This window comes from Rhipicephalus sanguineus, chromosome 4, assembly GCF_013339695.2.
Source record: "Rhipicephalus sanguineus isolate Rsan-2018 chromosome 4, BIME_Rsan_1.4, whole genome shotgun sequence".
NCBI classification, from domain to species: Eukaryota; Metazoa; Arthropoda; class Arachnida; order Ixodida; family Ixodidae; genus Rhipicephalus; species Rhipicephalus sanguineus.
In genome coordinates this window covers 50,912,238-50,940,030 of record NC_051179.1, presented here as the reverse complement: position 1 = coordinate 50,940,030, position 27,793 = coordinate 50,912,238, and the positions used below count along the sequence as shown (strand labels likewise).

The 27,793-nt window shown below is 44.6% G+C and overlaps 1 protein-coding gene across 1 annotated transcript; it reads right to left on the bottom strand.

Moving 5' to 3' along the window:
- Window positions 1-1,881: 1,881 nt before the first annotated feature.
- Window positions 1,882-27,793, bottom strand: LOC119389969 (eukaryotic translation initiation factor 3 subunit C). The gene is made up of 20 exons (XM_037657440.1): window positions 27,685-27,793; window positions 26,945-27,052; window positions 26,121-26,186; window positions 25,310-25,386; window positions 24,516-24,637; window positions 23,718-23,889; window positions 22,772-22,875; window positions 22,543-22,649; window positions 21,235-21,367; window positions 20,176-20,438; window positions 19,531-19,705; window positions 18,679-18,837; window positions 17,397-17,804; window positions 13,234-13,359; window positions 12,472-12,625; window positions 11,599-11,682; window positions 6,100-6,413; window positions 4,594-4,756; window positions 2,394-2,459; window positions 1,882-1,968 (listed from the first exon to the last, which is right to left on the bottom strand). Exons 2-20 carry the CDS (start codon window positions 27,037-27,039, stop codon window positions 1,940-1,942), a joined length of 2,817 nt encoding a protein of 938 aa, XP_037513368.1. The 5' UTR covers window positions 27,040-27,052; window positions 27,685-27,793; the 3' UTR covers window positions 1,882-1,939.

The window sequence follows — 27,793 nt, the reverse complement described above, 5'->3', positions numbered from 1 at the left end:
CCTTAGGGACAAGATCTGCTGTGTCCCGTGACAGCTAGTAGCTCCTCACCAATATTAATGTGCTTTTCCGCATGACACCAGTGTATTGCGGCGAAAGTGAATTATGTTTGACGCACGCGATAACATTTTAGAACCGATGTACTTAGTTACTTTCTTTTCACAATAGCACTTGCGCTGTTTTTCGGGAGATTAATGGCCGTTCCCATACAATCGGGAGGATTGCTCGAAATTGGGGAGTTTCTCGGGCAAATCGGAAGAGTTGGAAGGTATGCAACAACCTCCTCAAACTGTTTTTACTGCGCTATAATCACCCTACTCAACCATAGGCGTGTGCACGACGGGGGCAGGGAACGCGGCCGCCCCCCCTAAGCATCCGAGGGGGCCGGCAAATCTGCCCTCATTCGGACCAGTCCGTCATTGTTCAATGTGCAAGGTTATGGCCATGCAGGTTTTTGAGGGTGGCAGAGGGCCACTTGTGTTGCATTCCAAGAGCTGTCTACTTCCCACTTCTACCCCCGGAAAGCCGGGGACCAAAGGCAGGCCATTGTGGGAGGCATGTCATCGTTTAATTTTCATTTCTGCATCCACTGTGGGGCTTGTTTTCTTTCGAACTCAACCGGCGCCGGGGGAGTGGAAGGCTGCAGTGATGCTCGCCCCCCCCCCGCCTAACTGCGGACCCTGCACACACCTATGTACTCAAGAACTTCAGCTCACATGCTGGAATTGTAGAAATGAAGCCTGGTGGTGCTCAAGATGGAAATGGTAAATAGATCTCAATTTCCAACGTTGCTGTGATGGCAAAATTCATCGCATTCCACATAATTCTCCAGCAAGCCTTTACAGTATACTTGTGATAATTTAAACTTTCAGTTACTTCAAACAAATTTTAAATTTTTGGCTGGCCCACTGCGTTTTCAAGCATTAAAACTGCCCCATAGTGTATACTCGGTTAATTCATAATTTTCGCTTGTCCGTGCCAGAAAATATCTACTGCCTTTATCACTTCTCGCTGAACATTTCTGCTTTTATACCACTAACAGTTGCAAATAAAGACATGTACACAGGCAGATGACTGCCTGTCTACATATGTCAAAGCGGCTGAACTAGCTGCTTTGACACTTTGAGGAAGAAATGAAGGGAAAAAAAAAGTCTGTCGCGTGCAGAACGCCTTAGTCACTTTGGCTGCAGTACACCGGTGTTGTGCATAAAAGCGTACTAAGATTGAGAAGGGGCTGTGAGCACAGCACATTTCGTCCATTAATTACACATGCATGCACACGCATAGTAATACACTCAAACCTTGATATAAGGTACATGGATATAAAGAATTATCGGTTATAACAAAGTAAATGAATAGTCTTGTAATAGTGTTTAAAATAAACGTTTGTAACGAATTTTCGGATATAACGAAGTTATTTTCGTGGCAGATGTGACTGTTATAATGAGGTTTGAGTGTAATGTGTACCAGTAGAATAGGCGACGCCTAAAAAACATTACTGGAAATCATTCATAGCTGTCCAAGACGTTGCTACGGCCTTGACAAACAGCAATTAAAACACACGCCAGTTTTGTCACCTCTCACCAACTTCATGAATCTCCCACATTTCAAGGTCCCCAGATTGGCCGGTATGTATAGTATATATGTTCCATTACAACACAAGTTGGTATGTTGCCCCAACTCGTATTTATCCGATAATTCAAACAAAATCCTGGTGTCCTTTTGGGTTTGAATTATTGGGAGGCTACTGCAATTAGACATTGCTGAACAGAAGTACCATGTCAAATGATAGACATTTTTATCATTAGCAGGCGAAAGCTACTACATTTGAAAAGCCCCACGAGACGCCTTTAGAGTACGCAAAGAATGACGCAATGCAGTGATCAGGCCGAACCTCCTAGTTTATTTAGCAAACAATAATTATCCACAAGAACCACCTCCTCAATAGTTCCTCTGGTTCTGTCTTCGGCCTGTAAAAGAACAGAAACGGGATTTCAGCCTTCAAACAGGAACAGGTGTTTTGAAAGGTTTTTAGCTAGTCCTGTGCAAGAAATACGGTCAGCCAGAAATGATAAAGACCTCAAACAAACATCAAACTTGTATGGCTAGCAAAATGTGTCGCAGCACAAACAACAGATGACAAAAGAATAGCAATGCTTTGCGAATGTCCCGTCTCCATGTGTGTCATTCAAGCTATGGCATTGTTTGCAAGCAATGACAAACAACTAGCCCAACGGCGCATCTGGAATTACGATTACTTTGTTCAAGAGAAATAGCACAGCACGCATGCGGCAGACCATGGTTAACGTAACATCTCGCTTAATGTTTGTGCACAACATTACAAACTCTTTACAATAATCAAGAAGACAGTAAAGGATGGAAATCTAACACGTACCCCAGTTGCGCTCACGCTGGCCATAGCCGTCCTTCTGGTAACCAGAGTCCCGGAATCCTTGAAGGCCTGCAGCAAAAGTTGTTCATCTTTCTCAACACACTGCACTTGTTAAGACAATGAATAAATGGTAACGAACTGAAGTACTTGCACCTCTAAAAGATAGGTGTAAGGAAAAGGTCAAGTCAGATCAAACACCATATCCCGTAGTAATTAGAGATCTAATTAATCAAGCCTAAAGGCACACAACCTTAAAGCAGTAGTGCATTGAGAATTCCACACTTGCAAATGGGAAATTCATAAACTAAAGGGGCCCTGCCACATTTTTCAGTCTGCCCTTTGAAGTACTGGAGTGTGAGTGTAAGTAGTGTTGAATACCGAGATGAATGCAAAACGAATCATCAAAAGTGATGCACGGGAACTGAAGTTATCTTCTTGGAGGTAATCGCGCCTTTTTAACGTACAGGAACGGACTGAATATACCACAAACACACAGCGCTCTGTGTTTGTGGTGTATTCAGTCAGTTCCTGTACGTTAAAAAAGTGCGATTACCTCCAAGATGTACAACCAACTAGCCCCTACAGTGAAACCTCGTTAATACGTACCTGCCGGGAACGCGGCATAACTACGCACTAAACGGTAGTACGCATTAAACACCAAGTACAAATTTGCATCTCCTAGCGTACGCCATCGCCGCCAGCAAATATAAATAGAGTGCCACAGCAAATATTGCCTAAAGCACCCACCGCAAAGCCTTTTCTTCCTTTTTGCCAAAGTGGAGAAAAGATCCTGGCACACTCGCACGACCGCCCGATAATGCGTAGTGGAGACGTCGAAGAGCATTTCGAAACTATTGCAGGGTCCGGGATACACGGTCAACGCAGTGACCGACATAGCGACAGAACGGACAGTGTCTGATTTCCGCGGTATATGTGTGTGCGTCTAACCGCGATCTGCTACTAAACGAAAACTGACACAGTTCCAGTGAAACGCGGTACGGCCGCGTGGAGCCGATCGCCTCCCGGCTAGTTGCGTGCAGCGCGTCGCCTACCCGGCTCACGCCGTCACTACCGGGCCGCTTGCTGTGCCACACGCGCGCATTTATCGTGGGAATGTTGTTCGTACCCACTTCGCTCCAGATCGTGCACAGATGCGGCGAGTAGCTTGTTCGGTTAACGCAGCGATGACGAGCTTCATGCAAGCGATGCGCACTCCGCGATGCTCTAGCGGTCCTGGCAGCGGACGGAGGCGCGTTGGGTGGTCGCCTAATAAAAGCGTGCAGTATGGTTACAACCGCGCTACGCTTGCTGTATTGTACACGTGCGTTTAGTGTGATAGCGTCAATGCAGCGAGGTTTCTCGGCGCCCGCGACCCGCAACCCTAACTACGCAACAGCGATCTGCTTTCGCTTCTACAAAGCGGTGCGCGCCTGATGACGGCTTAGTAGCGTTTGCTGTCGGGCTAGTTGGTACATGGCTGAAGTTCTTCGACCCTGCCCGAGCATTTGTGCCATTAATTCAACTTCAGCCTTGAAGACGGCCGCGCACAACGAAGCGGCAGCGATCGGCGGCCCAGCGCGTTCAGGTTGTCGCCTAATAAAAGCGTGCAGTAGGCTTTAAAAGTAGCGCTGCGCCGCACGCGTGCCCGAGCAGATAGCTGAAGATACTTATTGTGATAAGGTTGTCGGCGATAAGTCATGTCGGCGCGTTCGTCGGTGGCCGCCACCTCGCCTTCGTTCTCTCCCGATGCTTACCCGCAAAAGCGTCGCCGCAATCGCGCGGAAGTCGGAATAGGGGATCGACTGATCTGTGCACTTCTCAAAAAGGCGGAAGACCTTTGGCGGCACATTCTGGCGTCGGGAAGTTGAGCGGCGCAGTAAAATTTTATGGCACAGAAAGTCATCGCGGTACGCAGGGTACGCACTAACCGGTAGGCATAGGGCGAACCACTACGGCTTAAGCGGTCAGCGAATGCATTGGGCTCTATGGGACCCGGTCGGGGATTCGTCGCAACTACGTTTTAACCGTTAGTACGTTTAAAGCGGGTACGTATTAACGAGGTTTGACTGTAGCTGCTTTTATTGAAGTTATTAGTCATCAAATTTCAAAATATCAGCAGACGACAAGAAAAACTGAGAAAAAAATGCAGCAAACATCACAGCCACAGTATATGCAAGTTCACACTGAATTGATTGGCGCATACCTGCACCACGGCCAAAGAAGGAGCCAAGCTTGATCTCGAGCAGACGATCGTTGTAGTCGACGAGGTTGGTGACCTTGTCGCAGAGCTGAAGGGCCAGGGCCTGGATACGCGACGGCTCCGTTTTGTGTAGCACCACCATGAGGTTGGGCTCATCCAGAGATGCCTGCATATAACAGCAACAAACACAAGAGTTGTCACCAGCATAAGTGGAATTACCACAACTTAGCTGCCGTAGCTTAGCGACTGCCGGAAGGTTGCAAGGGTGGGATGTGGCACCGACATTTATCGCAGCGTTTCAGCACCAAATATCAAATATGAACTTCTGCTTTTTCAATTACTGCTTTCCATGAATACTTTTCTTAAAGGAGTCATGAAGCACCCCTTGGGCTTGTTGAAAAAACACATCCTGCGGAAAGTTGACACGGCTATGTACTGCTCTGCCAAATATTACAGTCGTGCGCGCCGCGTAATGGCCACAAGCGGAGCGCGAAGTTGCTGTTTCCCCAGGCACCCTCTTTTCAAACAGAGGCCAGTTCTCACTCTCGTCGGTGGGCGGGGCATCTGTCCGTTTACGTCGCGGATCTGTCCGTTTACGTCGCAAGAGACATAGCATGCTTATTGGCCGATAGCCGACGTAAATCGAGAGCGGCGTTCGGATCAGATGCGCTTCTTGCCGCGGGGTGCCGCCACTTGCCCGCGCCGCACTCTTCAGTACACGGTAGCCGCACTCGCACAAGCGAATCACAGCGGGAGAGCGATCGCGTTTCATGACGCGCGCTGACGTAACTTCTTTCCCCCACGCCATCCCTCCCTGTCTAGCTTCCAGTGCGCTCGTCGGCACGAGAGAAGAGAGAAAGCGCTGGCAGCGTGCGCCAAACCCCCGTAACTCCGCTGATTCTTGATTGCAGCAATTTTTGCGGCAATCGATTCGGGAGGCAGTACACTCCGATACTGAGGTCATTAGATCATTACTTGGAAAAGTGGTTCATGACCCCTTTAAGACTTTCAGAATTTTGCTAAGCATGCTTGATTAGACATGCTTCAATAAGAAAACACTACTATAAACTATCAATGCCAGTGACCAACTACAGTTGAATCCCTCTATAAGACACACACGCTGGGGAGCAGTTCTCGCCCTTTACATGAGCAGTCTCTTATAAACAGGGTACCATGTTCTCACTTTCTGATCGATCTCTATTTCGATGTAGGCACACTAGTGTCTCTTATACCCACTTGCCTGTTACATCAGCCCCTCTTATAAAAGGGTTCAACAGTACATGCTTACTTATGGTGCAGACCAGTAAAGTTTGAAACAGTACCAAAGGATGTAAAGTGCTCACAACTGTATTTTAAAAAAAAATTTAACAATGTCAACAGCTTCAAAACTAAAATGTAGGCAGCTACAACCTTCAGACTTTTTAGTACACACTGCTGGGATCAATCAAAGAGATCACACAAGAAGTATTGCAGAGAGGGAAAGAAAGATGGACACGAAGATACACCCACCATGAGCTCCTCGCCAATGATCATCTTGCTGATGATGGAGTGGACTACAGACTTGTTGAGCTCAAACATTTCGGCTAGCGTTTCGATGGAGAGCGAGTCGTAGACGCTGCTGTAGGTGAACAGGAAGGTGCGCAGGGATTCCTCCTTGATCTTTTGAGCTATCATGGCACGCACAGTGTCCGCCTGGTGGAACAGGTCCCACACCTTGGCGTTCATTTTGGCGTTGATGATGTAGTTAAAGCAGTCGCGCCAGCGGCCCACCCGCATTGCCTTGGAGGCTGCCACCACGTGCTCCCGCATGCTCTCGGGGGGACCTAAGCAGCAACAGGTGAGCCCAATGCATCATCTCGTTAGGAAGTCAAGCATTAGATAGCCTGTAGCACCAGCATCTGCTACGATGCCAGGCATCGGCTAAAAAGCGGTAGCGGCTGCGATGAGTTCTTCCAAGGGCTTATTACTGACCCATAAGCAATTGAATGGCACAGTTTTGAGCTGGCCATATCTTCCAACTTTTCTATCTCAATCATCAGTTCTGGAAAACAGTGCATTAGTATAGACCCAAAGAAATTTTGTATTCAGGAAATTTATATACCAAATCCACAATACAATTCAGAGCCACGGCGTAGTCCGAGGGGTATCCACATTAAGCAACTCCCCTTGTGTTCTTTGACATGAACCTAAATCTAAGCACACAAGAATTTTTGCGCTCTGCCTGCATCAAAATGCAGCCACCATAGCTGGGATCAAACCCACGACCTCAAGCTAAGCAGTCAAATGCCATAGCCACCGGGGTGCCACAGTGATTCCGCATAGACCAGTGCAAAAATGTACGTACGCCAATGCACCTAGCACCCAAGCAAACCACAACGCCTGGCTCTGGAGCAGCGCACCGACCCTAGGGAAGTACCCTTCTTCATTGCCTTTTGGAAATAAGGTCACATTTGAGAGATATAGTGACTAGCACCAGATGCATTGGCACCTACGTCATCGCGGCATTTCTGGCACATCGCCATGAATGCTGTTACCCATAGCGCCCACAATGTGCACTGTTAGACAGGTAAAATCTCACAAGGGTGATTGTACGACCAAAAGCGAATGACCACGAATATCGCCTCAGCTACAAAGCGTGCGGACATCGATCTTAAAGTGGGGTGATTCCACGAGAGATCGAACATGCCTGTCCGGTCGCAATTTTTGTTTTGCCTGGGTTTTTTATATGTTGTGTGGCCACATTCAAAGTGCACGGAACTGAAAATTTTATTTCCAAGAAACGCTCCCAGCGCGCCAAAAAAATATTTGAAGGTGGCGGCGCGGGCCTCCTGTTTTTGCTCACTGCAATGTTTTCGGATTTCACTGCCGAATTTAGCGCGAACTATAAATGATGTGTCGAAAATTTTTTTTGCTGCTTTTAACACACATTACTGTGAATTACATCCATGCTTTTTTTATGCTGTCCTCAAAAAGAAGAAAATGTGAAAAAATGGCAAACACGGCCGAAATCAAGAAAGGGTCCTAAGTTTGAGGCGCCTTGGCGCATTTGCTATTTCAAACAGAAACTTGAAAACAGTGTCAACTATCGAAAAGAGCCTTTGCAACATTTATATGGAAGATCATTTTCCTGCGGGTAGCGCAAAAAAAGAAAAAAATAGTTAAAGAAGCAAGTTTTTTCAAAAAAGTACATTTTCAAAAAAGAAAATAAAAAAAACTCCGGTCTCAATTTTGACGACAATTTTTTATCGAAGAGCGCTTATGTCAGTGAACACACGGTTTTAATATCATATGTCCTCATTTGCTTTGTTTACGAGATATAACTGGCCAAAATGACCCTTGCTGTGTGTGCTCACTTCAGTGCGACTGATGGTTTTTATTAGCTTGCATTGTGCGTAAATCGCAGTTTTAATTATTCTGCTGCAGCCAAACCTTGCTCTGGTGGCTTTTCGTCAAGAAAAATGTGTTCTCAGATTTTATTTGTGTCTAGCGTGTGCAAAAGCGGGCTGCTGCCGCCTCTAAAGGGTGATTCCACGAGAGATCGAACATGCCTGTCCGGTCGATATTTTTGTTTTGCCTGGGTTTTTTTATATGTTATTGGGCACATTTGAAGTGCACGGAACCGAAAATTATATTTCCAAGAAACGCTCCCAGCGTGCTAAAAAATATTTGAAGGTGGCGGCGCGGACCTCCTGTTTTTGTTCACTGCAATGTTTTCGGATTTGTCGAAAAATGCAATGTTTTCGGATTTGTCGAAATGATGTGTCGAAAATTTTTTTGTTGGTTTTAATACGCATTACTGTGAATTACATCCATGCTTTTTTTCAAGTATTTCAAGGAGCCTTTGCAACATTTATGCGGAAGATCGTTTTCCTACAGGCAGCGCTAAATAAGAAGAAAATAGTTAAAGAAGCGAGTTTTTTTCAAAAAAGTACATTTTCAAAAAATGAAAGAACTCAGGCCTCAATTTTGACGACATTTTTTTTTTGTCGAAGAGCGCTTATGTCAGTGAAAACACCGTGTTAATATGTATGTCCTCATTTGCTTTGTTCACGAGATTTAACGGGCCAAAATTACCCTTGCTGTGTGTGCTCACTTCAGTGCGATTGATAGTTGTCATCAGCTTGCATTGCACGTAAATCTAGTTTTAATTATTTTCCTGCAGTAAAACTTTGCTCTGGTGTCTTGTCGTCAAGAAAAATGTATTCGTAAACTTTATTTGTGTCTAGCGTGCGTGAGGGTGGGCTGCTGCCGCTCTCTAAAGGCCTAACGCGGACGCAGTTTGCAGCTTACAACCTTAACTTACCCAGCCAGTATTCGCTAATCAGAAGCACGCGAGACACCGCGAACACATGGTTTAGGTCACTTTGTCAACACTCTCCTTGCACACAGAATAAAGCATCTGTATGCAGCGAAGGCCAACTTAATCTGCAACTAAATGCCACAATCAGCAGGCGCGCTGCTATGCAGTTGTTTTCTCACTGCCTGCTTGCTTCCCTTCCATTACGTGCATTGTACGCTCTAACCATCTTCCCCATTCGACGCACACTGTGCCTAAACAACATTTGTAAAAAGTTAGCTCAATCATTTCCGATCCATTTATTTCACTTCCCGCTATCACATGTTTTCGGCGCCGCAGATAACGTCTTCCTGTATCATCTAGACCTTTACCTCAGCGTTTCAACAGCCAGAAAACGTGCAGTGCGGCATGATTAAGCCACGAGTGGCCGAAGCTGCCCAATTTATGATGTTTTGTTGCCACTTTACTAAAGTGCTTTCCCACGTCGAGGACAGCAGAGGTCATTGGTGGCGCCAGACGGACATTACCCTTAGTTTTGACAATGAGAGTGGCCTACAAATTAAATGTTACAGCCCAAAGCGCTTAGACACCCTTAGTCATAAAATGTTAAACCGTGACCAGTTCTGCAAAGGCATTCATGACAGCTGCGCAGATGTGAGATAATTTGTGCGGCGCCGTTCAGTATAAACGTTTCAACTTGCTCTAGGTCTACCTGTTCACTACACGCGATGCGCGCGGCCCATGGCTACGTCCGATTATTGTGTGCCGATTTACGCGTTCACAAAAAGAAGATTGCTGAGGAAAACGTTTTCGTTGCGCAAATTTTTTTTCTTTGCTCTTTTTGTTGTTGCCTACCTCCAGAAGCTACTGTCATAGGCTGAGGATCTTCGCGACACCTGCGAGGTCTACTTGCATTGCTTTACGCTCATCAAGGAAAACCTGTCTACATCTAACCGCGATGAGGTAGACCAGGCATTCCTTCAGGAAGAAGAAGCGATCGATATCTTGAACAGGCGCGCCCATCTTTCCTCTGATGATTGTAGGCGAGGTTGTAGGCTGCAAACTGTTTACACGTTAGCCATTTAGAGGGCGGCATCAGCCCACTTTTGCACACGCAAGACTCAAATAAAATCTGAGAACACATTTTTCTTGACGAAAAGCCACCAGAGCAAGGTTTTGCTGCAGTAGAATAATTAAAACTGCGATTTACGCACAATGCAAGCTAATAACAGCCATCAGTCGCACTGAAGTGAGCACACACAGCAAGGGTCATTTTGGCCAGTTATATCTCGTAAACAAAGCAAATGAGGACATATGATATTAAAACCGTGTGTTCACTGACATAAGCGCTCTTCGATAAAAAATTGTCGTCAAAATTGAGACCGGAGTTTTTTTTATTTTCTTTTTTGAAAATGTACTTTTTTGAAAAAACTTGCTTCTTTAACTATTTTTTTCTTTTTTTGCACTGCCCGCAGGAAAATGATCTTCCGTATAAATGTTTCAAAGGCTCTTTTCGATAGTTGACACTGTTTTCAAGTTTCTGTTTTAAATAGCAAAGGCGCCAAGGCGCCTCAAACTTAGGACCCTTTTTTGATTTCGGCCGTGTTTGCCATTTTTTCACATTTTCTTCTTTTTGAGGACAGCATAAAAAAAGCATGCATGTAATTCACAGTAATGTGTGTTAAAAGCAGCAAAAGAAATTTTTGACACATCATTTATAGTTCGCGCTAAATTCGGCCGTGAAATCCGAAAACATTGCAGTGAGCAAAAACAGGAGGCCCGCGCCGCCACCTTCAAATATTTTTTTGGCGCGCTGGGAGCGTTTCTTGGAAATAAAATTTTCAGTTCCGTGCACTTTGAATGTGGCCACACAACATATAAAAAACCCAGGCAAAACAAAAATTGCGACCGGACAGGCATGTTCGATCTCTCGTGGAATCACCCAGTGGTTGCACAGCAGTGTCAACAAATCATCGCAGTCAAAACTAGTTGCAGGTTGCACAAGGACTCTCTCTGGCCATCTTTATAGCTGCAAGCCGAGATTGGCCTGCACCAAACAACTTCAAGAGCAGCTCTTTGCATTGCTTAAGCATCAGAGCTTGCCACTCGACGCACTCATTCCTGGCACATGGGCCCATGCTTAGATGTTGGCACCTATGTTGGCACCTATGCACGCACGTGGTTGACAATCAACATTTGCATAACTAGCGGATCACCTATCTGCCATGAATCTACGTTTGAAATTTCATTAGCACCCGAAGTGGAGCTTCTTCACAGAAAATACCACTGGAATACTTGATTTTGTAGTTACTTGCTCTGTCTTCACATTGTGGCATTCAACCAGCTCTAGTATTGAAACAACCAAACAAATAATATTAATCTAATAAGAACAGTCTAACCTATCGTGATAAAACAATCACTAAAGTGAAATAAATTTGTTAACAACTCGTGCCCGCATTTCATCTGCACTACAACCCCCCATGTTATTTACACTTCCCAATTTTGGTATGACACTTGTTCAACAATGCACAAGCCAATTTCTATGTAATGTTGCGCAAGCAAGGCTGATGAATCTACTCACTGGCCACATGCAAGTACACAATCACGTCAATGAGTAGATGCTTCGTTAAGACAGTTTTCGAAGAACCTATAGTAATATAGATGACAAACGGCTGCCAAAATGAACCAAGGATTCCTTTGGTACCACTTACCAACAAGTGGCTGTCGTTCCGTGTTGCGAAGTTGGTAGTGGAACGACTTGCTGATCATTCTTTTCCTGCCATCCAGCTCGTGAGCTGCAGCAAAAAGTAAATGACACCAAGGTTATCAAACGGCCATTGATAACAGCAGCACAATCTTATCTTATCAACATCGTCTATCAGGATGTATTAGGAACTTGTCCACGAAGCAGTGACATGTGATCAGTAAAAGAAGTATACAATCAAATCATTAGCAAACCTCGCCAAAACATGCTTCACATACAAGGCACAGAATCTTATGCAAAAAAGCAAGCTAGAAACTGAAGCAAGCAAGTGGCTAGAAAAGAAGGTCTGCATATTGCAAAACAGATTTCCAAACTAGGCTCCGTAGTCAGAGTCTCTTCCACAGTTGGCAAGCAGACTCCAAGTTGATGTGCATGCTGTCTCCTTTAAACATTTCTTTGAACACTTTAGCACAACCACTTGCAGAAGGTGTTTCCACTTTTTTTTTAATGCTTTGTAATAAACCTTGTGAACATACTTCTATAATTCCCTGCATCTATTTCCTTTTCACGCTTTTCAAGAACGACCACAGAAGTTCCAGATGTCCTTCTTTTATCTATTTTTTTTAGTTTGTTGTAGTTTATATTCCACAATTCAAACTTCACATTTCTTTGCATATTTAAGGTCTTTTTGAGTATGAAAACTAAATTTGATAACTCACGTATAATATGCTTTCTTTTATCACGATTTGTTGGCTGTACTTAAACATTCTAATGCCATTAGCCCTATGGCTATGGGACTAGCGATTGTTTGCCCACTCGATGCGATGCACTCATAGAAACCTTTTCATAAAGAACTGGTAGTCAACAAGACCAACTTTACCAGCCATCTGGGGAATCTCGAGCAGCATAGCAGACACTAGGTAGACACATTCGAGCAGTTCCAGGTTGATGTGCTTGTGGAAGGGCATCTGACGCCGTTTCTCAATCTTCTCCTGCTCGTTCGTACGCTCTTCCTTACGCTGAGGCAGAAGACCCTGCAACACGAGGCAGCAATAGCAAGCATGTTAGGGATGCAAGGCCAAAGCATTTCACCTGACAGTACACGATGGGGCCATAAAAAGAACACCTGCAACACCGAAATACAATGCATACCATAACCAGTTCATTTTGAAGCAACACTTTTGAACCAATAATTCCATTCGAAACTAGCAAGCTTATAAGTAAACAAAGAGTAAAAAAAGATGGCAAATGTCATGCTTGGAGATTGCACTGTGCAAGCATCAAAATTATGCGTGACTGTAGTTGCATCACAATTTGTCTGGTGTTTCCAGCAGGAATGTAAGTGTCAGGGGTGTCACTTTACAATGTGAGACACCGCACAGAGGATGAACAGGTAACACGAGCAAATGCCACAAAATGCTACAAGCACTAGGGATAAGCTTTTTGTCAAGCCTTATTGAGTCAGCAAAAGGCTGCTGCTGCTTGGTTCATCAGCGGTGCTTTTCGTAACACTTCTCCAGCCATAATTACAATCAAAGGTCTCTTTGGAAAGCCAGCAATATGTTCAGCCTTAGGGTTTAATAACGAGGATTTGTTTCGTCACGTTATCAATGCACTAAACAGGAGGCCGTGGCAAACTTACTTGGGCTAACATTTCCTTTGCACGGCCACCACTCTGGATGTCCAGCAGGGCATTGTGAGCGTCACGAATGTTGCCGTGACGGAATGCGCAAAGACCCAGCTGAACCAGCGCTCTGTTGTACATGATCTGGACAGAAGAAAGTACAGAGAAAAAGAAGAAACACCGATGACACAGATGCATAAACACTTGACAAAAATATACACAATGCAAACTTTAGGTTGAAAAGAGCAGTCAATTTGAACTTTCCATCCTTACTGAAGTAATCTTAAACTTCTTAAAGGAGCACTGACACAAAAATTTAGGTAGCTAACGCCCCACTTATCACAGCTGGAAAGCTCGAGAGTGCAACGGGTAATTAGTCGGAAATGGTTTTATAGCACTTAGTCACAGTTTTGGTTTCAGAGAGCGCCGAGTGAGGCAGGACCCAGAGTGGTTTTCGTGTAAACATAGCTGGCTACGTAAGCACACAAAACCGTGTGCACATGAGCACCACGTTGATAACTCTTTTTAACGGAGGCTTCCTAGATGCTGCTATAATCCCTTCCGAGGCATTGTAAGTATGCGTGACCCCCCAAAAAATGTACTGCCGAGGCAAGGACATCAGCATTTGTACTCCCGTGCAAGTCTACCCCCTCTTTCCGTTGAAAAGGTCTGCTATTAGCGAACGCTCGCAATGATCGTGGCAGCCAACACAAACTCGTGACGCAGGTCGCGGTTGGTTGTTTACACGAAAATCAAAGGGGCGTTTCACAGGCAGTGGCGCGACACGCACTTTAAAGGAGTTCCGACACAAAAATTTTCACCCCGCGTTTTTTTGCTGCAATGTGTTGCTGGGGGCCTGTTAGTCATAACACGGCACATTGTTTGCTGCAGGGCGCGACAGATAATTAATTACAAGCTCCTCATTACCGACACAGCCTCAGTTTCGGTTTGACAGAGCTCCAAAAACGACAAGCCGCCGGGTGCAACTATCACCACCTAGCGAGTGAAACGCTCGGTCAAGTGAGCACACAGAACAGTGACGCATTTCCGCGCAGTCTGTCTTCGTCGGGCTCATCGTCGTCTAATGGCGACGATTTTCTTGCGGCGGGGATGGAAGAAATTTTCGACGTGGCGAATCACTTCAGGTTTGACCCGCTGGCGAGGAGCGATTTGTCGGGAAGCGCGTCAAAACAGAAATGGCGGCTACGACGTCATCATAACTTGTACCGGCTGCAACGGTTACGTAGGGGAAGCAGGGAGGTCACCTCGGGCCACCTCCGAGGGTGTCAATGCACTAGGTGCGGCCTATAATGCTGGATCGCGCTCGCGAACTTCAAAATTCATATAAAATACCTTCCAAGCTTTATTCGCTGTCGATATTTTGCAGATGGTACACGCACGTACACGGGAATCGATCCAGCAGGCTATCTCGGCCGCGAAATTTTGTGTCAGTACCCCTTTAAAATTGACTTAACTATGTTCTAGGCTATATTATCCGTTGATATTTCGTAGATGATGCATGTGCATCCACACAAATCCATCCCACAAGTTATCTCGCTTTCAAAGTTTTGTGTCAATACCCCTTTAAAAGCTTTCTACAGCAGTGATCAACAGTGAATGAACAAAATTGTCCTCGGCCTGGAATCGATGGAGGAACTTTCATCAGGTCAACGACCCAAATTGCTGCACTGGTGAAGATAAGGCTCCTCCTAGAGATGCTGGACACAGCCAGACACCAGACATTTCTTGTAGAGCCACTGTTAACCGCTTCTAGTGCTTATAGAAAAATTCAATCCAGAGCCAATAGACTTCAGTCTCACAAATTGCTCTAGTGTAAACAGAGTAATTCAGTTGGTCTTACGGGTTTTCTTTAATAACCTAGAAACCACTCGTACGCTGGTTAAAGAAATCTCAGAAGCATAACCTTCTAGAACTTCTTTCAGATGTTAAAGAAAAGAGACCGGTACAAAATCAGAGCCAAGTGAGCTGTAGTAAAAAAAAATGGACCTTGTAACTAAAATGAGCCCATAAAATTACACATATCTAGGCTTGTGCGAATATTCGAGCAGTTCAAATATTCGAACAAATATTACAGTATAGAAATTCACACCGAAACGAATTTAAATTATTCCCAATTTCGAAGCATTCGAAATGAACGAATAGACATATAAAAACCACATGTAACCCCCCCCCTCCTGTAAAGGCGGTTTCACTGCAATGGAGGGGTGTTGTACCGTGAATACACCTTTCCGGGGGACATCTACACTGCTGCAAAGCCCACTTCAAGGTTAAATGAACATATATTACCCTCACACTGATTCATCATTTTTAAGTTTAAAAGCTTGTTATACTGGCTTATATATTCTCTAAGTATAGTAAATTTTAAAACTTCATGTATTTCACAGGTTACCACTTGCATTCTACTGAAAGTCAAATCCTGCTACTATTAAAAGTTGCTTGAAACTTCTCTTTGAATAAAAAAGAATGACATTTGCACATGCCTTGTTTCAACCTTAAAATATATTGTGCAGGTTAGTCGGGTCATGACAAATATGCTCATTTTTCTTTATAATATGTAATACACTATACTATTCGAATTCAATTCGAAATTATTCAACCAAATCACTATTCGCTTCAAATTCGCTTCGAGCGTAAAATATGCTATTCGCACAGGCCTACACATATTTACTAGCTTTCAGCATTATAACTCGAAGAATAAGATTGCTGAAAATCTTCGTATTTCAATAGAGCCTAAAACTCTTAACGCCTTCCAAACCACACTGTTATCTCAAATTCTGATCAAAAATGGCCAATTTTTTCTACTGTGAACCTCCTTTGCCAACATGTTGACTTAATACCTCCTCGCAAACTAACTCACTCTTGCTTTCGCTGTGCAACAAGATTTTGCAGATTCTACACTAAATGCAAGTTGTAAGCAATTGAATAAATTATAAGTTCAGTATCTTTGCACAAAGCTAATCTCCAATAGAGGGTTCTTATCAGTAGTTTTGGCAGATTCAAGCCAAAAACTTGGTGGAAACGTTAAAGGGACACTAAAGGCAAATATTAAGTCGATGTTGATTGTTGAAATAGCGGTCCAGAAACCTCGTAGTGCTGCTTTTGTGCCAAGGAAGTGCTTATTTTGAAATAAAATCACGTTTTTAGTGGTCCGCATCGCGTTAGCGCGCTTCAAATTTCCCGCCTGAAAATACGACTTTCATACGTCACTGCTGCCGTGCCCAACGTTGCCCGCTTTTACTGCGCGGCCGCCGACACTAGTAGCAGCCGAGCGGAAGTAGCGGGACCCACAGTAGCAACAACGGCGCTGCGGCAAAGACTTGCTCGGATGGGCACATTCAAAGCCTTCACCAAGTTGCGGTTGGTCTCGTAATCCTCAGTACGAAAGTGCAGCGAGCACACACGCAGAAGTTTTGACTGTTTAGCACACTGGCGCAATGACATGGCACTAAGCCACTTCGAGCGTAAGGGTTCATTCCGCGGCACCCAGTGAAAAGACACACCGGTTTCCTTGCTGCAGCACTGGCGTTGTGCACCATTCGGGCATCCGGCAATATCACACGCATGCGGCATTTTGTCGAACTTTCTGTCAGAGCGACTTTCACGAGCGCGCAAAACACGCACGGCAGTACGCGATCCCGAAACTACCACTGAGACGGGCGAGGCGCAGTTCGGCGAAAACGGGACCTTTGAACCACGCGCGCCGTTCCCCATGGCAACGCCACGGAGTTTTCCATGAATCAAGCGGAAACGAACAAATAGCATTTTATTACGTCTTTTGATGCTCGGAATGTTCTTTTTTTACTGCTGCTAGTTTGATTACTAGTGATTTATTGTAGGCCGACTTCCATACGTCATCAGGATCACTTCGAAAATGTCCCACTCGTGGCGCTCATTATGTGATACATTTAGCTTAATTTCTCGGTAAGTAGGGCACTGCTGTTGATAATATTGCCGTTTTAGAAGTTGTCATACATTGGGCTTTCACTCTGACATAAATTGTTATTTGCCTTTAGTGTCCCTTTAAACCAGGAGACACAGTAAACACCGGAACGAAGCCGGTTCGTCTTCGATTGTTTTAGCCAGAAACGAGACAAGCCCATCTTGTCAATGGCACGAATTAGTTCAAGAATTTCCACAACACATAACTGCACTACACGTACCTGGGTGGGCACATCTGCATGCTGAATGCTCTCCTGGAGATGAGACATGAGCATGAGGTCTCGCGCCTGGTACCAGTTGTCGTGCAGTGCGTGGTGGTAGATGTGGCAGAGGATGGCCTGCGTCCGGATGCGGTCCGTACTGTCCTTGGCATAGATGAACTTGCACAGCAGCTCCATCTGCTCCAGGCTGTTCCTGGCTGGCGGCTGCGGAGCCGGCTTCTGCTCGCCTTCGGGCACCACGGCCGGCTGGTCGCCGCCGGCCTCGTTCGACGTCGGCACCTCCGCTGGTTTCGTTTCGGGGGCCTGCTCGGCCGCAGCCGGCGCTTTCTCAGTCTCGGTGTCTTGCTTTTCGGTTGTGGCATCACCACTTTTCGCTTTGTTGCGTTGGGAGAGGACAGTTGGGTCAAACTGCCACGGGGAAGACAAGGATAAAAGTTCAGATTAAAACTAAATGCTGGTGTTTTACGTGCCGAAGTTACAATATTATTACGAGAAGCACTGTAGTGGGTGACCCGGATTCATTTCGGGTCGCCATCTGACGTTCCATCTGACATTTTTTAATGAGCACCTAAATTTATTAAGTAGAAGAATGTTGCTGCATTTCGCCCCTAAAGAAATACAGCCGCCACGGCAAAGAATCAAACCCGTGCTCTCATGAGTAGCACAAGGTGTCATAGTAAATCAATGTGCTCTTTAAAAAATTCGGGAGCCCTTGCCCTATCGGGAAAATGAAGACAAGTGAAGTTAGGCATGTGCGTGCGTGACATACTACTTCCTTTTCTTTCTATCGCATTGCACAATGCTCCCTCCTAACTGTTTCCTTCCCACAATGCTCCCTCCTAACTGTCATCGACATGCTTAGCAGGACAACACTTCAGTTGCTAAAGGCAGCGACGACGGTCAAGCATTCATATCCAGGCAACAATGAATTGTGACGTGAAATGACAAGTTAACTCAATAAAAAGAGTGAATAACCGTATCAGAAATGGCTGATTGCCAACAAGCCCATGATCGACAGAGCATCAATTATTAAATAACGGTGCATACAAATACGCGTGTGACTGGCATGCCTTCAAGGGCCGCATTTCTTTGCCCTCGCAGGCGCCAGATTAAAAATTTTTTTTTTTGCAGCCACACCTACAATGCTACCCACACTTTAAGGCAATGCAAGCTTCGCTTGAAAACAGATCAAATACGCAATGTCAGCACTCCTTTGAAGTTTTTGTGCACCCTACAAGAAAAACGTTCTAGAGAACCCTCACAAATCGGCAAGTTTCCTCACCTTGTAATAAAGGTGCTCGATGCGACGAAGGTAGATGTGGCAGAGTTCCGAAGCAGACCCACGGCCTTCCAGGTAACCCTGCAGCCGCTCTATGATGTCGCACACGTTCTTCTCATCTTTCAGGCGTTCCACATACTCTGGCGAGTGGGCGTCACAACCCTGGATGTAAGGTACGCAAGAAGGAAACATAAGAGCAAGAACTCGCGCAAGACAGACAGGGCACAGAACACAAAGCATTTGCTGCGCTGTTAAAATCAGCTGAAGAATAAAACCCAAAATTAACCTTTTCAGGCTCTTGTATTAAATTTGAGTATTTCACTGTCTTTACTAATGCATGAGAGCTAGCAAACATATTCACAGTTGAGAACTACCGTTTTCGTGCATAATAACGTATCAGTATACAAATTTTACCTTTATCAACAATGTAGCCACTGGCACCAAGCATCGTTCCACTGTTGCGGGAGACCTCAATACGGCAATGGCAGTCAAGCAGACATACTCAGCAAGCATGTTGCTTAACAATATACTACCGAAAACAAGAAGGTTTTGATACACTAACGCTGCTTGCTGCGTTTTAACTTTCTACTTTCAGCTAAGAAACACTCGACATCTAGTTGATCAAAGCAGCGAATTCGCGAGGTCGGGAAAGCTGTTTAACAAAGCAAAAGCTTGCAAGTACGTACAGTACATTTACGCATTGTATGAACTAACTAAGACTACCAGAAAGGGAAGGTAGCAACAGCAGTAAGCCACAAGTGGACACAAAGAGTAGCCACATGCCACTTGCAGGCTGCAATCTGACCACACGTACAGCACAGTTAGATGTATCGCACAGTGGAAGCAACATTTTACCTGAAGAATTTTGGTGAATTCCTCGTCCATACGTTCAACCACAGTGAGAATGCATCCCTTTACTTTGTAAGGCGGTGTCACTAGACTCTCGGACTCCTCCGCAACGTGCTCGCCGACCGAGATGTTGCTGTTCTCGATCAAAATGTCGAGAAGCATGTTGATGAACTCCAGGCACCTGTGCACATCGCAGAAGTTTAGCTAAACGCGCAGCACCACAGTTGAAACTATGTATTTAACTTTCGCCACGGTGACAAGCTTACCTAACAACCTGTCATCTGATTAAGCGAAATGTTCTGTTCACAAGTTTCTTTGTAGCTTTGATAATTTCATCATGTGACTTCTTGTCTATCATAGTTGGGTTGGTTGTGCTTTTATATTTGCAATTAACTCCATTGAGGTGGCATCACTGCCCATTTCTCTTCTAGATAACTTTCTAGGGAAATGAACTACTGTTCTTACTAAATGATTTGTTTATCACTGAGATAAGAAATATCTAAGAAGATACATGTTCAGGAAGATTAAAATAGAGCTCGTTTTCTTTTGCACCTCTTTCATAAATTTGTAAAGTTGCAACATTTCTATTTAATCAGTGCAGTGTTCAATACGCAAGGGTTCCTAGAGAAATGCACATTCAGTTCCACTCACTTGTGCCACATGTCAAGCTTCATGCAGGTCGCAATGTTGGGGTTGTAGTCGAAGATGGCCGACACTACAGCGAAGACGATCTTCAGCTGAAAGCCGGGGCCAAGGTTGTGGGCTTGCGAGATGGCCAGCAGCTCGCTGAGCAGTTCAATCTGCTCCGAACGGTCGGTGCCCTTCTTGCCCCGAGCGGCCATGATTTCGTTCAGCTTCTTCAGCACCACCTGGTGGTTGATCTCGGCGTCCTTGGCAAACATCTTGGGCTTCTCCTGCGCATTCCATGTTTTGGCATCAGAAAGTGCTTGCCGCCTTTTGCAAAGCCACAGTAGATTTTAAGTGTACCACGATGCTACGGCACAGCAGACAGAACCGAAAACTGTGCTGCCACACAGAGCAGACGTGGTCCGGAAACTTTGTTAGTTACTTGGCATTTACGAAAAAATGTTAAAAAAGTGAGGTCACATGCTTGTTTGTTTTTAACCACCCTTCAAACTCTCATCTTTACAAGACGCAAGCAGATAGCTATAGCACTACCAACACTCACTGCTCTGAAAGCTTTGCACTCTTGAAGTTCGTGTCACCTGCTGCCCAAAGCCAACAAATAAAGGAGCCAAGGAAAGAATAAAGGGAGCCAAACACACACCCTCATTCTTACACATGCATTGCACAGCCCCCTGCAATATCCGGCAACTGTCCCAACATCCCCATTCTTGAGTATGTCAGGTGAAAGGAGTGCTTGCCAATTTTGCATACTAATTTACACCCCCCCCCCCTTTATTTTCCTTTCAGCTAGTGCTGTACACAACACAATTAACCATGTACAAAAGACTAGCCTTTCCAAGTACCGTTCCTGGTTTGTTTGCAGAGCTTGTGGCTGACACCGCTAACGCAATAAGTTGGAAAGATGGGCTCTCCGTGCTTCAACGCTTTGTTTCTTGCCTCCTACATCGAGTGTTAGTAAATATTAAAGGCAGCACAACTGCACAAACTTGGACACTCTAATGCATTAAATCAGCACGAGAGGAAACAACAGGAGCACAGAGGTAAACGAGAGGCGACACCAACCATGATGAGTGGCACGCCACCCTTGACTTCCTCCCAGCCTTCCTCGTCATCCTCACGGCGCTTGTCCTTTTGCTCCCGCTTCTTCTCACGACGACGCTGTTCCTTCTGCTCATCCTTCTCGCCGCCAGCTCTGCTGTTGGGTGGGCAAATTAACAGAGCCAATTAACAGGCCAACACAAACTATTTGCACAGAGAAGTCACCAATGCCATTAATTAGGGCTGCTTGGTCATACTGAAAAATGGGGAGGTGGGGCAGCACATGAAACTCATCACGAGGAAGGTCATGGACGGGAACTACTGCTGCTAGCAACAATCTTATTTTGCGAAGAGATGTGCGAATGTGGTGCGAGTAACAGCGAGTGCGTTATGCACACTCTTGGTGTTTCAACTTGAACTTTGCCTTTGCTTGTCGAGATGTGTGCAAACCAAGTCCGTGCAATACCAAAGTAGACTTTGGATTCTCGGTTAAACAAGCCACATATGCTAACCAATCAAAAATCTTTCTAATAGCTGTTCAACTCTTCATGCTCCAACACATAAGCTGAGACAAGGCATTGTCTGATTGATACCTTGCACTTCTGCTGTCGTAGCCACACATACAAATGCAGTAAAGAAAAAAGAACTGTTACTGTACAGTGCAAGGAAGATTTCAATTTTTATTATTACTATTTAAGATCTACTGTTTACGAATGAGCTTCAATACAACAGCAACAGATGTAGCAAAAGCATATCCAGAATGTTTCATGCCAATATCAGCATGCAATAAACATGAATTTCTGACGATTATTGGATGTAAAAAGGGTGACTTCACGTTGGATGTGACTCAATTAATGTAAAAACAAAGTCCAACTGTACTATTGCAAAGACGAAGATACTAGTTCATCATGACAAAAAGCTTATTTACAAATATAAAAGGAAAAAAAATTGCGTGTTACACAGAAAAGATATGAGTAAAGAAAAAAGTTAATGACTTGGTCATTCAGCTCGAGACAAAGAGAAAGTAAACCGAGTGAAACATGACATACTGACGCTGTCCATTAGGTAAGGGCACATGACAGATGCTGCATACCGCGAATTCTCCAAAAGCTTTTGAAATACCTAGTACATATGCTTTCTCACCCAATGTCACTGCTCAAGTCACCAATATTTAGCAGAAATTATGAAACAGTCAGTGAAGCCTTGTTCATCCAAGGACTACAAGGTCTTCACATATTAAAGTGAGAAGTTTAAAAAGACAACAGCATTGCAGTTTTCACAACCTCTCACACTACACAAGAAAGTAAAGCAACATAAAATTAAGGTACTTACTTCTTCAAGAACTTGTTGGCCAGGTTTCCACCGTACTTCTCGTCGTCACTCGATGAAGAGCTTTCGCTCTCATCCGAAGATCCCCAATCCATGGAATCATCATCAGACTATAAAGTATAACAAAATTTCACACAGTGCACAGCTAGTTAGACAGCAAAGCACATGAATACAAAGGCAAATGAACAAAAGTGCTCTTCAAAAATGAAGGAGGCGGCAAGAAACAAAATACCTCATCATCAGAGCCACCCTTGATGAACTTGGACTTGGCGTCATCTTTGTCGGCTTTTGAGGAAACCTTCTTCTTAAAGCTCATCTCGTCGTCAACATCCGAATCTGAAGGTAACGCAGAAATGTTTCACTCAGAACCACCCATAGCGACAGGCACTTCTACAAGATCTAAAGTGTCCAGATATAAAACAGGCTACTAATCTGCCATAGCAGCAAAAACATCAACGATGACTTAACCAATACTTCAGCAGCACTATTCAGGTGCCGTACTCTGTAAAATAAAACAGGATGAAACACAGAATCTTCTGCTTTGCATACTATGAAATGCTGCACCACTCGTTAAAAGGTACTAATGGCAGACAGTCAAACCTCAACGTAATAATAAGCAAGGACAAAACCAATTTTAACGGAACAAGAGAGGTGGCAATGCCATGCTCAAGTTTCTGCATAAACTTGTCATGATGTGCGTTTTTACTTCATTACCTCACACCTAAATTCCTTATCAGCAATGATAAGAAGCATCACACTATAAAGGAGCAAGAAAGTGAACTAGTTTCGTGAACTTTCCCCAATTTAAAATGTCCTAAATATCAGAAAATGCCTCCAAGTATGTGACCTCACAGCCTAAATGCCTCTAAACTTGTAACCTCACAGTCCCATTCTTTCAGAATGCAATGGAGTCCTTCTTTATCTATCAAAAAATTAGCTAGGCCTGAGAAGATGCCATCGAAATCCGAAACATCACGGCAAGATAGTGCAGGAACATTAGCGCAGTGTTGTCGATAGTCTTATGTTTCTGCACTTTTCCCAATTTACCAAGCCTGTCCCTGTGGTTAGAGCGGCTTTATATGGTATTGTAGGAGCCTAATTTACTAATTTCACTCAATTTTTCTTCTTTACTATCCCTTTGGATAGAGTGAATAAACAGACAAGCTTTTAACATTCACCCTTGTCTTCGTCGTCTTCACGCTCTTCATCCTCCTCTTCTGGATTTTCGCGATATTTGGCGATGTCAGCCTCGTGGTCCTTGTTGTATTTGCGCAACTTCTGCCGCAGGGTAGCCAGTGATTTGGAGTTGTTCTTGGACATGTTCTTGCGCCCCTCGCGGTCCTCCCAGCACTGCGGTTTGAAAGAGGTGGGAGAAAAAGTTTGAGTCGAATAGGAGGCAGCCACCCCCATCTCTGTCTTCTTGCTCTAATATTGCACCAACAGAGAAACAATAGCAAGAACAGCAGCAGCACCAATTCTGAGAACAGCAAGCAACTGGCCAAGACACAAGAGCAATGGCCATTTCTAGGCAAGGATGAACAAATGAATGACCTCTCCTTTTTATCAACCAATATGTGAACAGCACAATATCAGTAGCAACGTCTCTCAAAGTCCACTCATTATTGTGCGTGGTTCAACTTTTTTTTTGTAATGTGCTATGTTATGTTTGTACTGTCAGTCTGTTTTCTGTTTTCCAACACCGAAATATTGGTCTCGCTTTCCTGTATAACAGCCTGATACAAGACCAAGTTTCTGTTTATTCAGGAAGTGTTCTACATAAACAAAAACTCCTGGTACACGTCAAACGGTTCAACCTGCCACACGTAGCCAACAACACTCAAGTTAAACTTGCGAAATCTAAAGTGCACAGCTCAACGCAAAATATTAAGGTATCAGCCTATTATCAAAGCAAAACATGCCACTGAAGAATTACAAAAAGCAAACAAGCGTCAACAATGCGGTATCCAACTTCATACCTCCGTCACGAAGTCTTCGAGCTCAACAAGGCTCCGAATGAAGAACTTTGGAATGTTGCCGCCTTCTTCCTTATCTATGACCACTTTGGCTTTCTGAAAGGCCTTTGTCAAGTTCTCAAAACCTGGAAAAGTAGACATGCAGAAAGTTAGCAACTGGAAGGCAGACCACAAAACCAAAGTGCTCAATGAAATTTACTGAAAACTGAATAGAGACTATACAGGGCTGTGAGGAACAGCAACCGTAAGTAATTTCCCGAACTAAAATTCTAGCATAAGAGCTGTTACTAGAACCAACGTTTTGACAAGTGGTCTTGTGTTCTTCAAAGCAGCAGAAAGGACCACTGGTATGTTGGCTCCAGCGACACCACTTGTTCAAGGAATTTTCATCTCTTCAAGCCTCCATTTTCTCCTGAACTTGTGCCTTGTTCCCGAGCTAATGAAATTGTACAGAAATTGAATACTTCATTTTATAAGAACATATTAATAGGTATGTATACCAGCTTCAGTCTCATCAGCCATACTATTACCCCTTGAAGTCAATTTTCTGCATATGTCAACCGCAACATTGCAGTCAGTATTTCATGGCAAGGTTGTCTACAGTTGTTTCGAAATTTCAAATATGGATTCATAAGGAAAAGAACATAACCATGGAATCCATGTGGTCAGTGAATCTGTGTTATGGCTAAGTTGGTTTTGTGCCTTTCAGAGTAATGACGAGACACTGAAATGAGCGAATGCCAACAGTCGCACTTCAAAACAGGAAACATATTTTGGTAAACAAACAAATGACTCACTTGTTAACAGTTTACTCATATCCTTGATCTTTTTGTGGTTCTTGATCTGTTTGATGATGTCTGTCAGCTCCTCAAACCTGTAAAGCAAACGTGGCAGCTATCACATTAGTGCCACAGACACTACCACATTGCGTCTTCTCATGCAAAATTACAACATGAACACTTCCAGCAGCTGTTTTAGAGATGCAGGCGTAAGCGTTATAAGGCGAAACAGCTACATTAAAGGGATACTGAACAAAAGTTGAAAAAAACTGACGAAAGCATCGAAATTCTACTCAGAAGACGCGACTGTTCTGATAAACACAGTTTATTTCACGTATTTTTGGAGAACTGTCAGCGCATGGCAGCCGCACGCGAGAGCGAGCCGTGACGTCACATTTACAGAGGCACATGCAGGGCGCACGTGTTCCTGTCCTCCTCTCCCCACCTCTCCTTTCGTCCCACTCTCCCCCTTCTACAAAAGCACCGATGCTTTACCCCAGCCAGGAGCATTGTTCACTGCTAGTGCTGTTCATAGTGGTTCTGGGAATCGCAGAGGGATCTGAGTGGGTTGAGAGACGCGGGCGTTTCCAGCGTCTCTACGCTGCCGACGGCTGGCATTGTTGGCATGCCCGTTTCCGAGGTGTGTAACATCACCAGACGTCACCTCCTCTAGTTCACGACGCGGCAGTTTGTTAAAAATGCATTAAAATCCTTATTTTCCTCTAGTTTCTGCCTGAAATGAAGGCTGTGTCTATCGATTTCGCTGAAAATCTTGGCGGCAAAAATTTTGTTCAGTATCCCTTTAAGGCTTACATGAAAGTTTGCTTACCTTTTCTCTCGCGTGCTGCGAACAACACGCTTGGCTTCTTCCTCATCATCGCTGAAGGCATATGCCCTGTGGGAAAAAGCACACAATTGAGCTCAGCATTCTATTCAATACAAAAAGATATAGGACACGTGACAGACTGATAACTCCATGATGTTTTCAGCGCTACAAACAGGAAGAGTCCACCCCTCTTTTGCATTCAATGTAGAGTCAGTCTTACAACTAAGCACATTCCTGTCTCAATGAAGTCTTCATAATTTCACATCGCATTGCGCTCTGTACACTACAATCCGCAAATACTATTTTAGCTGTGTTCAACACTAACAACAGACAAGGGGATGGGGAAGCATGCATGGCACATTACATCACCTCAACTGGGCACTTCTTTCGCCAGTATGTCACTGCTGGTCAAGTCGGACTAAATCAAGGTCTCTACGAACTCACGCCCCTTATGTACGTGAATTAGCTTGACGATCAATGCTACATCTCCTAGCCATGCAAAATAGAAGGGAGGGTGTGGGGGTGCCAGGCAAGCTGTTTACCAAAGACGCTGCCCTCTACTTATCATGGTTTATTCTGACAGTGCTGTGCGTTAGGACCACATATCTCAATATGTGAAAGAAACGCCACAGGGAAACACATAACTTCGAACAGTAAAAACATACTGCAGAATGCGACAGTGAGCTCTATCTAACACAGTAACACACGCCAGCCGGCACCACAAGCTTAAGCAGCGAAAATAAGACGTGTAATCACTCTCGAGTTGGGTAACTACAGTCACAAGGTGAAATAGTGTATCAGTATCTCATGTTTGGTGGGCTACTTACGATGTGATGGCTGTTGCCTTCTGCGGAATCTGCTCCTCCTCCGATGACTCAGATTCGGACTCAGAGTCCGATCCGGTGGCAAAAAATCTGCTCATGACTGGCGGTTACCTGAATAAGTAGTCAAACGTCAACACGACCGGCCTGCACCCATGGGTCAAATAACGCGCGCGTTACCCAGATGCTACGAGTCCAGGACAAATGAATCTGCTATCTTCCCGAGTATTTGCTCTAGCTTTGAGCGCCACAATGGAATTTACACACATCGGTACCATATTGCGTCAGCGTTGTGTTCATACGTTCGCAGCACCTAAGTAAGCAACTCGTTGAAGATTTGGAATGAACCTAAACTTACTTGTATGCGTAGATTTTCATAGGTACAGCATCGATTTTACAGAATTCCACTGACATACGGCTAGCAACGTGAGTCATTTCGGCAACGATTGCACTCAATATTTCAGAGCGGCTACTAGTAAGTCTACAACAATCAGCTGCGATGAACGTGAACAGAAATTTTGGTGCAAATACTACGATTCGCATGAGTTATACGACGAAAATTCCAGCGTGACCACTTCGTCAACGTATGAAATAACACCAGTGATTAGTGATCACGCCGGCTTGCATGCCGCCGATCAGAGCGTCGAACAACCATGAAACAAGCAGCTGACGATGGTTAACTAATCCTCGCCGTTGATTACTAGTCACAGTGTGAACTACGCGTTACTAATAAGAACAATACTTACTTTCGCACTCGCAAGAAAGCTCACAAACTCCGAGACAGGCTTAACACACGTAAAACACGGCGACAGAGCCACAAGTAAAAGGTAAGCAGCAAAACAAACTATATATACC